The following is a 12182-nucleotide window of genomic DNA, read 5'->3' as shown; positions in this document are numbered from 1 at the left end:
GAGTTCTCCACCAACACGGTGTGTGAGCACCACTGCTACCGCCCTCTCCAAGGCATCCATCTCCCCAGGCACCCAGCCTGCAGTGCCAAGTACGCCCCGGGCGTTACTCCAGCGGTTCAATGCAGTACACATGTTCCTGTGCTGGAAAACACCAAAGAGGTTTTTCCCTCCATGGACCACGCAGCACTGCTCAGTGACCATGCAGGAGATGTCTTTGGGGAGAAGCCAGTGCTTGCAAAGCCCTCGCTAAGACCCACTGGCAAACAGCAGTAAAGGCTTCTAGCCTTCGCCCCAGGCACATGAGCCATCCACTGCAGCCTCAGATGTGTCCCATGAGGTTCCCAAAGTCCCCCAGTGTGCCGGGGCACATTTCAGGCTGACCACAGCTCAGTCCCAGCCTCCAACAGGCACCTACTGAGTGTTCCCCTAAAACAAAGCATAAAGCATCCAAATACTAACACAGAGTGCTTGATGGGGCAGACACAGGAGCCCTGGTTAGAGGTAGGGGTATCCACCACCCAACCATGCTACCCCTACAAAGGCTTTGGGGGGGTCTGCACCTCCATTTGAGGACCACAGCAAAGCCCCCTCTCCCTCCCCTTTCCCACCCTCAACCTCCACATCCCATCAAACTATCAGGGCCTCTCTTACAGAATAAAATATTAATAGCGGCGTAGCGAACCTCTCTGCAAAGGCTGCGTGTATTGAGCTTACACGGCACACAGGCTTTTAGAGAGCAGGACACTTTTCCTACTTCCTAAGCATTTTCTTAGTCCTGAATCAATAATGCACTCTGAGCCCGGCACGCAGGTCGCTGCTGCTGCTGCTGTGCTGCTGCTGGTAGGGGCTGTGGACATGAGTACGTCTCTGTAGCAAGATGCAAGGGCTTAATAACCTGGCAGAGAAGGGATAGGGGGGGATCCAAGCAGCTTAATTTGTAGACAAGATTTAGGGAAGCACCCTGGGAAGAGCAAAGCTTGGAGCTCCCGGGCACTCAAAGCCTAGGTTTGGACACGAGCTAAAAAGCAGTGAATGGGGTTAAACACCCGTGTCTTTGAACGCGCACCCGTGGCTGATGCATCAGCTTCTGATCCAGGGCTCCAGGTCGCCCTGTAACCCAAACACCTGCAAAGGGAGAGGGTACAGCCTTGGCAGGGGGGTGATCCCAGGGCAGCAGGAGGATGGGGTTAGAGCCGCTCACCAGGGGATTAGCAGCTGACAAAGAGCTGCTCAAACTCGATTCCATGGGAGGCCGGGCTGCGGGCGATGTGCGTGTGTGCCCTGCACAGATGAGATTATCTGCTTAGGAGTGGAATTTTCCGGGCAGTGTTAACCCTTGTGTCACACGCAGATCAGACACAGAGCATCCTTCAGGGCAAGGTGCTGGGCGCTGGATCCAGCATGGGGCTGCCCAGCCAATCCCGGGCTTTGGAAATGGAAGCGCTGCCCCAAAATCACTCCGTTAATGGAATACTCTAGGAGCTTCATGGAGAGGTCACCTGTGGATTGGGCTGATTTCAGTCTGGGGGTTAAAATTCACCGGGTAACCAGATTTTGTGACCGTTTCTGGCTGAGCCAGAGTGGGCGTGAAGGGATTTGTGTCTGTGCACGAGCACTTGGGTCATCCCTGTGCGTGAGGAGCAGTATCTCCCCTCACATCCTCCCTTTGCAGAGGTGATGCTTCCTGCCTGGATGTCAGCCTCCTGCAGAGGTTATATCACTGAAGGTGCACAGATCAGGTCAGACCCTTTCAATGGGGGTAGGAAGCAGATCATGGGGAGAGCTTCAAAGACAGCACAGGGTGAAGAGCAGAGATTCCCTTGACCCTCATGGTTTGCCTTGACTCTCACATCAAGCCTGAGTGAAGGAGCCACCACTTTGCTCAGCTGCAGGTGCCTGACTGAACTCCTTCATCAGAAAGATGGAGCCCTGACGCTCCTGGTGAAGCCTGAACCTGCTCCTGAAATCCCTCCCTGCCTCAGTTTCCCCACATGGAGATGGGACCTTGCACTGCCACCACACAGCCCTGCCTGCCCATCGGCGGTGGAGAGAAGGGCATGGTGCTGAGTTAGGATGAAGCAGGAATGCGATGCTTCTCGAATGCAGAAGCAGGCTGAAGGGGGAAGGGGAAGAATAGCCGTGAGCAGGGGTTGAATCTCTTCTCCAGCGGAGAGACGGGCCCAAGGGAGCCCGAGAGCCTTGAGCGAGCAGCACATGGTTCAATGAATGAGAACCTGCTCCGGGCCAAAGGGAAGAGGCGAAAAGCAAAGGGAAACGTCTCGCCGAGTGCGTGTCCTCGCTCCGAGCCGCACCGGGGCTGCTTTCTGCTGACTCACGCTCTCCTGAATCCCACACCAGGCAAAGTGTGTCCTAACGCCCGTGCCAAGGGGTGACCTTGCGCTCGGACAGCCTCGGATCCGGGAGGAAGGGGAAGGAAGCGGAGGAGCAATCAATCCCCCAAACCACAGCCGGGGGGAGGCGGAGGCAGTGACATTCAGCTGAGCCAGAATTAGCAGCAGATCTGTGGAGGGACCCCATTTCCACCCTATTAATAATTCATCCCTGCTCTGCCTTTACCTGCTCACAAACAGCAAACAGCTTGTTAGCAAGGATGGTTTTCTCCCTTTTTGCTGTCTCTGTCCTAATAAGAGCCCTGTGCAAATGACTGGGGAGAGGAAGGAGGCAAGAGAAGGATGCACAAGCAAGCAAACCACCTCACCAGCTCACCCTGACCTTCTCCATCCCATTGCCACAAGGCTTCCTGCCCTGGACCCTGATGCTCCCCATTCGGAGCTGCCCTTCCACTGCAGAGGTGAAACTGCAGAATAACCACAGATGCCTTCCCAGGACCTGCCAATGGGCCATTTAAAAGCATCTTTTTGGAGGGTTACTATGAAGAGGAGAGCGATGCCTGCAGGGTGTGTGGACAAGGGGTTTGCTGGAGCATTCCCAAGCACCTGCGCAGGCAGCCTCTGGGAAAAACTGCATCTTCTACCATATGAGACTGCTTCGGGACTATCTAAAATATATAGAGCTTGACCAAAGTGCTATTTAAAAAGACAAACAAATAGAAGAAAACGTTGCATCTTGAAGGCATGGTTGCGAATAGGTGCATTTTGCATTGCCTCACTGGGGACCCCTCTCTTCACACCAACCGGCATCCCAAAGCGGCACAGGCAAAGCTGTTCCTGATACATTGGGCAGGTTTGAGACACATCCATGCTGCAGGGAAAGCCTGCTTGGGCATGGGAGGATGTGGCCTCCCCATATTCCCTGGAGCATTGAGCCAGGAGGGCACAGACCTTTACCCAGGCTCACAGGGAAGGGGCAGTGTGGGGCTGTTTGGCTCAAGAGGAGCCTCATACTTCCGTTATTCCCCTGCTCCCAGCCATCCCTGCCAGTGAGTTCTGCCACTTGCCAGCTGTTGGAAATAATCACTGTAAATTAATTACCATTGCTTCACCCCCTGATCCCTCCCAGCCCACAAATAGAGTGAAAATTAATTGCCAGAGAGTACTTGCAGTTCTCTCTGGGAGTCCCATCCCGGCCACTGGCAGGGTATGGTTTATGCCCTGAAGCATGGGATTTAATTACCCACAAATGTTGATTTTGATCATAAAATCACCTTGTCTTTTCATGAACCCAGACAGAGCGGTTGAACCCTCAGGTCAGAAGCAGCAAGAGTGAAAATACCCCCTAATGATGTCAGGATGAGCCTGTGTTTTCTCCCCGGTAAATGCAGTTGTTTAGGGAAGAGCATCCTGTGTGTCCTGGAGCAGTTATTGGATGGAAAACCAAGGAAGCTTCCCAAAATATCAGGGTGGCCCTTATCAAAACCTTGTGTTGGAGAAAATAGCTATGACTCTACCAGTGGGGAGGATGAAGGTGATGGAGCCAGGGATGGCATCTTCCCTGCTTAGTGGGTTATTTCCCAGTGCTGAATCATGGTGCTGACAGGAACCCACAGCCCAGCCAGGATAAGGACATGGACAGAGATCCCTGAAAATCCCCAGCAGAGCCAAGGAAGCTCGTACCTGTCATGAACTGCAGCTGGGCATAAGGAAGCAGGAAAGCAAACACACTGAGACAATTGGTTTGGCTTTATCCTGCAGCCTGATGAGCAAATGGATGCAGTTTGGTGCTGGACAGGGAAAAAATACAGCTTTTGGCTGTCCGCTACTCCTGTCTACAGGGTAGGGACCCTCATATCTCCCATGGCCATCAGTCCTCCCCGTGACAGATGGGTTGATCAGGGAAGGGGCAGCTGCAGGACACCCATGGTGGCACTGGTCCACATCGGGTACAAGAGCAGGGCAAGAAGGATCAAGTGCACACAAGGATTTTGCTGATGCAGTTGTTTCGCAGGACCTGGAGGAAATCTGATACCAACTTAAGGGCTTTGTTGCTGTGTGAGGCAATGCAAGGACTTTGTGAGCCTCAGGAGATAACCTTTAACAGAAAAGGCAGCATCGTAGGTGCCGGAAGAGAAGCAGAAGGGATGCAGCCAAGAGCTCCTTGAGCATCATGGCTGGATGGGACAGATGCTAAGGAGAAACTGTCCCCTCCCGGGTGGTTCAGACTGGGGTTTTCTTGGCCACAAGCATTCCCAAGGAGTGAAGGTGGTTTCTGTGCCATCCCCTGCCCCACTGAAATTACTCCAGCAAGCACCCGACTCATAGGCCAGCAAAACGCTGCTTCCCTGGAATTATTGCTGCTGTTTTCCCTGGGATCACTCATGCCACTCAGCAAAACTGCATGAAAACCTACAAATGAGAGGGGCAGCACCACACAGACCCTTCTCACCCACAGCCCCCCCAATTCCCTCGGCCAAGGCACCATTAAACAAATCACACTGGGTTCTAAGAGCCGTGATGAGCATCCTTAGCCGGGAAGCACAAACTTTCACAGCATCTACTTACTTTTCCTTGCTCAAAACCTGTTTTTTTCCTCCTATTATTATTACTACTACTACTATTATTATTATTATTATTATTATTATTAATTGTGGAGCTGGTGGTTGCAATGCTTTCCAGCTTGCCTTTGGCATGGAGATCTCCCAAAAACTGCAGTTTTATTTCCGTGCAGCTTTCACCATTCACAACAGATGTCTGGTTTGTTTAAAATATTCAGCAGCCTAATGATTAATCAAGTAATTTCACCTACAAAAAAATACAATTTTATGCTATGAAGCTTCGAAATGGCATTATCTGCTTGGGAGAAAAAAAGGAAACCAACTTTGTGTGCTCATTAAGAGCTCTAGAAACCAGCTGGGCTTCTATTGTGGCTGTTTCCCCCCATTTCCTCCCTTCCCAGCAAGGTGGGGAGCAGCTTCCTATCATCATGCCTTGTCAGACCAATACCTTCTTCCTCAAGGAGCAAGTCCCTGCTGTCACCTTCAGAAAGTCTCTTTTGCAGCATTTCTGCCCAGCACCAACCCCAAGCACTAAGAGGAGGCAAAACCTAAAGGCTGGGTCTGCGTTTTCTACAATGAGAACAGTGGAACACTGGAACAGGTTGCCTGGAGAGGCTGTAGATGCCCTATCCCTGAAAACATTCAAGGTCAGGTTGGACAGGGCTTTGAGCAACCTAGTCTGGTTGAAGATGTCCTGCTCACTGGAGGAGGGATGGACTAGAGGCTCTTTAAAGGTCCCTTCCAAGCCAAACCCTTCTATGATCTTCCCCATGGAGGCACAATGTTGCTGCGATGCCCTTTGTTAGGAAAACTTATCCTCAATGAGGCTCTTGCAGTTTGCCCCTTTGGGCTGAGCTGGTGCTAAGCAATTTGTGGTGCTTTTTGGTACACCCTCAAGAAATGAGCAACCAGAAGAACATGCCAGAGAGCTGGAAAGCTGCAATATCTAGTTACTGTGAGGACACTCACGACTGATTTAATGGCATAAGACTCAAAGCGAACTGGTTTATTTTAAGCTCACTGAGACCAAGTTTGCCTGGCTAATGCATTCTGACTTTTAGATTGAAGACTTAAATATCTTGAGACTTTGGGCAGAGGACACACGGTTTGGAGGAGGAAACCAGAGTCAAAAATAACACCTGGAATTGTTTCAACAGTACTATAAGTGATCTTACTAGGACCAACGGAGCAGCCAAAGCATGGCCATCTGCTTCCGCTCCCCCCTGCCCTCCCGGCTGACTTCAAACCACCCCACCAGCAGAAAATGCATTGAGCATCCCGCGGAGGAAGGACAGTTCAATAAACCTGAAACCAAAAAGGAACACTTCATTTTAGCAGAGGAAGCTGTAGTGGTGTGACTCACTCCATGGCTTTTGAGGCTCCCCCCCCACCTTTCAGCATTGCCACTTAAAGGTTATTGTTGTGTTTGCCCTGTTACAACCACACAGCTCTTGAGCTGTGTACTGCTCCAGAGCATCGGGGTGGTTAAAGACAGCTCTGGTGCCTGCTGAGCTGAGCATACTTAAGGATTGGGATGTACAGGAGCCATCAGGGGTTGTGCATCCATTCCCTGGGACAAGCATATGGGAGACAGGGAGAGTTTTGGCTCCACTTCTTCCTGCTCTTGACCTGCCAAGTTCCCTGCCAGGGACATGCCTGGCCAGGCCTGTCCCTCCAGACGGGACACTGGGGTTGGGATCATGCTTGTCAGACCCTGTTGCTCCTGGGAAACCTATCCCACTCTGCACATGCTTTACTTGTCAGAGTAGTGCTTTCTTATTGTGGTCTGTCCTCCTCTGTCTGATTTGGACACTGCTTAAGGAAGCCTTTAAAGAAAGCCCTGGTAGGAGCATCATCCATAGCCCTGAAGGTGAAGCTGGCCACTGCGGCCAGCTCAAGACGCAAATACTCAGTGGAGACTCATCATACACCAGCCCAAGTGCTTTGGCAGCCCTAATGGCTGCCACACGCAAGGAGAGGAATCCACATGGCCAGGACAGCTCTGTGCACAGACTCCTGCTCATACAGAGCCACTCTGAGAGGCAGGGCAGGTTTATCAGGGAGATTCCTGCTACCATCCCAATCCCATTCCCCTCCTGAGCCCACCAAGCCACTGCTCTACTGCACCCTCCTTCAGACAAGAGGTGGAAACGGACTTCCAGGATGGTCTTTTCAACACCGTCCTATTAAGCCATCTGTATGACCACATTGGCAGGAGGACCATACTGCAACACAATATGTTGCCTCATATACACAGGAAACATACTCAGAGCCCCTGGTGCTTCAGCTGATGGGGATTTTTCTTCCTTCTCCATCAGCCACGGCTGTAAAGCTGTGCTAAGAGGCAGCTACATCCCCCAGCAGGAAGCTGTGTCTCATTAGCAGAGGTAAACAATTCCCCTGAACGTGACAAGTCAAGAGAGCACATTAAATATGTCAGAATCTGAGGGGTTTTTTAATCCCTGCTTGGGAACAGGGTGTTGTGACAGGAGAGAACCCCCCTAGCATGGCACAGAGCCCCCCTGCACCCCAGCTGGCATCTCCCCTAGCTTGGGGCATCTCCCCCTGTTTAGGATGCAGGTGAGGTGCCCTCAGCCTCACCCACCTGAGCAAGCTCCAGCACTCCCCATTGATTTTCCTTGCTCAGTTGGCACAGTTTCACAAGAGATAACAAAAACTATCCATCCATGTGCTTCTAAAACATCAACCAAAGCATCCATTCAGTCACCTCCCCACACCAGAGCTCAGCACCTCCAGCTGCAGCCCTTCCAGCACACATGGAGATGGCAAAAGTTACAGGCTGCTCAAGTTAAGGCAGTAACAGGCAGAGCAAATCTCTGCCCGGCACTTGCGGCTTTACCATTGGGTAGGTGCATGTGAGAGCAAGACAGCGCTGCAAACAGTGTGAGTTTCACCCTGTTTTATCAACTGGCTTCTGTTTTCCCTGGCAGCCTCGTGCTCACACACAACAGCACATACTTTATTTACAGGAGTCCCCTTTTCTCCCCAAGGCTGCCACCACATCCCCTGCAAAGGAGCCTGGTGCTCACGTACAGATCAGCTGCTCGCTGCTTGGTGTTATCCCTGCTGCTGCCGGAGCAGCCTCCTGCCTTATTTACAGCGTGCTACTCACACGCTGCTCAGAAGACAGAATTATTTATGTCCTCGCACGCTTTCCCAGGCTCCTCAATGCTGTGGCCTCCACTCACTGTGCAAACAGTTGCTCGCATTCAGTAGGTGTCTCTGAGCTGCACAGGGGTACCAAAGGCCCGTTTTACAGGCACAGAGTGGAGAAACCCTAAGCAGTTCCCAAGCTGGCAAAGCCCAGGTTCTCCAAAGCACCTCATGTTACACAGCAGTTTCCATGTTCAAAGCAAAGCCCCACTTTGCACCTGAGAGCACCCATTTGCACAATCCAGACCCCCTCCTCTGTTTTGCCTGGGGTATACACAGGGCACCCTAAAAGCAGATCACAGACACTGAGAATCCACCTGTTTCCCAGGTCAAAGCAAGCCCATGGTGCAGGATCAGTCCCCAGTGCCATGGACACAGAATCAGTCTCTTCCCATGCTTGCAGTAGGGCTCTCCCAGCCCTGGGACTCAACCAGCCTTCACAGACCACATCTCTGCATCTCATTTCATTGAGCCCCCAGGGACCAGCTTCACCCCCCTGGCCCCAGTACACTGCTCCCTGTATTCTCCATCTCTCCATAGGATGCTGACCATACACAAAGCATTCACAAACCAAAGCAGAAACCCCAGCTCAGTCTTACCTTACAGGTCCGTTGTGCTCAGGAGGGTCAGACCTCACACCCCAGCAAGCTCCTCGCCCCCAGCCATCAGCTCTGAGCATCTCCAGCTGCTTTATCACCTCCTCCTCCTCCTCCTCTGCCAGGTGGCTCTGCCTCCCTGCCGAGGGTCCCACTGCAGCAGAACCTGATGGTGAGCCAATCCCTCCCTGATCCTGGGGACTCTGAGGCTGAGAGGGAGGTGAAGTGACTGCAAAGAGATGCTTCACATGCAGAAAAGATTTGCACTGTGTTGCAGAGATATTTTTGCAGGTAGTACCCACATTACAGCCCCACATCATCCCCAAGGCAGGCCTGACCCACACTCCTAGAGGCAGGGGCTGCAGGGCAAATGATAACGGGCTTTAACACACACACACACCCAGGTAAGCAATAAACCCATTGGCACAGCTAGCAGTGATGGCTGCCTCCAAAATGTCAACGTTTGGGGTGTAACCTTGACATGTGGATTGGTGTGTGTGCCCCTGCAAAACGTGTGAGCTCAGCCGTGCACTGTCACCTGTGGGCAGAATAGGATGGTGGGGCCTTTCCTGCCTGAGCCTGATCCTTGCACTGGAGCAGGGATGAACACAGCTTTCCATACACTTGTAACGCAGCCAAGTTTAAGAGAAGTTTCTCAGAGGCTGTCTCAGGGAAAGCGCTTTCTATGAAATTTGCCCCCGTGCCAAATTGAAACGCCTTTTTCCAAAGGGCCTTTCAAAGGAAACAGTTCAGCCGTTCTTACAGCAAAGGCAAAGCCGCATCTGCCTTAAATTCATGCTCAGGAACAGCATCATCCAGAGCCAGACCCCCGGCGTGCTCCAGTTCAGCCCAGCAGGTCACATTTGACACAAGCAGCTAAAACCAGGGCACAGTAATGGGGTGAGCTCATCCGTGTGCACGCGACGCCCATGCGATGCCTTGTCTCTGTGACCATTATTGTTGTTCCAGGAGAACCCATACCTGTGCAGCGATGAGTGCGATGCCTCCAACCCAGACCTGGCCCACCCGCCAAAACTCATGTTTGACAGCGAGGATGAAGGGCTGGCCACGTACTGGCAGAGCGTGACGTGGCGCCGGTACCCGGAGCCGCTGCTGGCCAACATCACGTTGTCCTGGAACAAGAGCATCGAGCTGACGGACGACATCGTGATAACCTTCGAGTACGGCCGCCCCACCATCATGATGCTGGAGAAGTCGCTGGACAACGGGAGGACTTGGCACCCGTACCAGTATTACGCAGATGACTGCATGGAGGCCTTCAGCATGCCAGCACGGAGGGTCCGGGACCTCTCCACCACCAGTGCCAACAGGGTCCTCTGCACAGAGGAGTATTCCCGCTGGGCGGGCTCCAAAAAGGAGAAGACCGTGCGGTTCGAGGTGCGGGACCGCTTTGCCATCTTCGCTGGCCCCGACCTCAAGAACATGGACAACTTGTACACCCGGCTGGAGAGTGCCAAAGGGCTCAAGGACTTCTTTACCGTGACCGACCTGCGGATGAGACTGCTGAGACCGGCCCTGGGAGGCACCTACGTGCAGAGGGAGAACTTGTACAAGTACTTCTATGCCGTCTCCAACATTGAAGTCACCGGCAGGTAACGGCTGCTGTATTTCTTTGGGTGTCTCTTCTCCAAAGAGGGATGAGAAGAGGGTTACTGCTATAAAACTAAGCCATCAGGGTTTCTGTTGACTGATATGATTATCAGTGTTTCTCCCTCTAATATCCCTCTTCCCAAGCAGGGCAGCATCAGTAACAAAACAGATTTGTCCTTGCAGGCAGTGTCTGGGGCATCTCCAAGGCTGTGTCTGAGAAAAGGGCTGTGACCTCACAGAGCTTGGACATGACTTGGATGGATGGATGGGGTCTGATTCCCTCTGATATCCCATCCCCAGCTCTGCAAACATGGCCAGCCTCTGCCCAAGAATCCCAGGGGTGATGCTAGTGGATCTGGAAATGTGAGTGAGGAGCAAGGCTCACGCCACTGAACCCTAGCTCACTGCCAGTACAAGCAGGATGGGTCACTGCGAGTCATTCCTACACCCCTGGAGCAGCCCCAGTTACCCCCTCTTTCTGTAGCACACCCCAACATACCTGGGGCAGGGGAAGGCAGAAGAGGGTTTGTTTCTCCTGGCTTTTGTTTTTCATTCCTCTGCACGGTGCCATATGTTACAGTATGACATCAACCGAAAAAGCAAAGTAAGGTGGAAAAATGCCGAGATGGCTGATTTCCCACCCAGCTTGTGGATGCAGCGTGTGTGAGACTTACAGGCAAGAGGGGAGAAAATCTCCCCATCACCCACCCCGTGCTAACAAGAATCACCACAGTGACAGAGGAGCCGTTTGTATCTGTTCCAAACCATCCCCTTCTGAGGCTTGCAAGCAAAACAGAACTGTTTTGTAGGTGCCACCGAGGCTGGCTTTGAACAGGCTCCAAGGGGAAGGAAGCGAGGGATGGGAGAGCCCTTTCCTCCCACAGGGGCAGGCAGGAGGCAGTGGTGAGGGGATAGGTCTCGCTTGAGCATCCTACAGGATGAGCAGCCGTGGTTCTTGGCTGGGCTGGGTGCCTGCCATTGGGATTGCTTGGGGAGGAGCACTGGGGAGCTCAGGCACAGAGCAGGAGAGCATCTCTGCGTGCATCTTCAAGCACCCAGGTTTCAGTGCAGCATGCTTGTGTAGAGGGGTATTTTACACCTGCCCATAAGCATTGCCGGGGGTACTAAATATCCACAGTCCTCAAACAGCTAGGGACAGGGCAAAATAGCAAAGTAAAGAGGGTGAAAGGGAGGGAAAGCAGGCAAAAGTGAGAGAAATAAGTGCGTTGTCTTCCCCTCCACCCTGACCATAGCCATTCCTGTCTGTGCTCCATTCCACAGGCTGCCCACAGGGAAGCTTGATGTTACTGACAGCAGTGGCAAAGCCATAGGGATCAATTCCCAGTCAAAGGCCATACTGACAGGGGTGGCAGGCAGGAAGGGTTGGAGCTGGTGTATTGATTTATCCAGGCTGGTTAGCCTCTGTATCAGGGACACGGAGTTTTCAGCTCAGAAAGTGGTAAATTAGGATTAAATGTTTGATGTCAGTGCAAATGGCCTTTGGCTTCCAAGCATGGAGATAACTGTGCAGATAACCAAGGACTTGTCACTGCGTTTGCAGCAGCTACAGGATACTTGATGCTTTAAGGTAGACGTTAAAATGCTCCTGGCATCCTCAGAGCCCTTCACCTTTCTGCCTGCTGGTGAGGAGGGATCAGGCTGCGAGCACCCAGTGGAAGCTGCAATGCTGCTTTTTTGCTGGGGCCAGAATGAGATGGGTTGGGGTTTGTTGGCTGATTCCTGGTGGCCTTGGCCCTGGCGCTGGCACACTGCCTATGTGGATGGCTGCCTGCATGGACGGCTGCCCATGGCTGCTGCAGAGCAGCAGCTCCTGCTCGCCTCCCTCTTGGCTCCTGACTGCAGCTCCTCCAATGCAGCAGGGCCTTTGG

The 12182-nt window shown here is 52.6% G+C and overlaps 1 protein-coding gene across 3 annotated transcripts in view; it reads left to right on the top strand.

The window, feature by feature from the left end:
- NTNG2 (netrin G2) overlaps positions 1–12182 on the top strand; it is a 44910-nt gene that overhangs the window by 10002 nt on the left and 22726 nt on the right. For all 3 annotated transcript variants that reach the window (XM_061352725.1, XM_061352723.1, XM_061352724.1), the window contains exon 3: positions 9652–10295. In XM_061352725.1, coding sequence (XP_061208709.1) covers positions 9652–10295 — 644 coding nt within the window. The remainder of the gene's footprint in view (positions 1–9651; positions 10296–12182) is intronic.

Source organism: Neopsephotus bourkii, unplaced genomic scaffold, assembly GCF_033783945.1.
Source record: "Neopsephotus bourkii isolate Nb327-2 ecotype Australia unplaced genomic scaffold, CSIRO-AGI_Nbou_v1 NB_659, whole genome shotgun sequence".
Taxonomy (NCBI): domain Eukaryota; kingdom Metazoa; phylum Chordata; class Aves; order Psittaciformes; family Psittacidae; genus Neopsephotus; species Neopsephotus bourkii.
The sequence above is the reverse complement of the archived record's forward strand: the minus strand, read 5'-3'. Positions and strand labels throughout refer to the sequence as shown.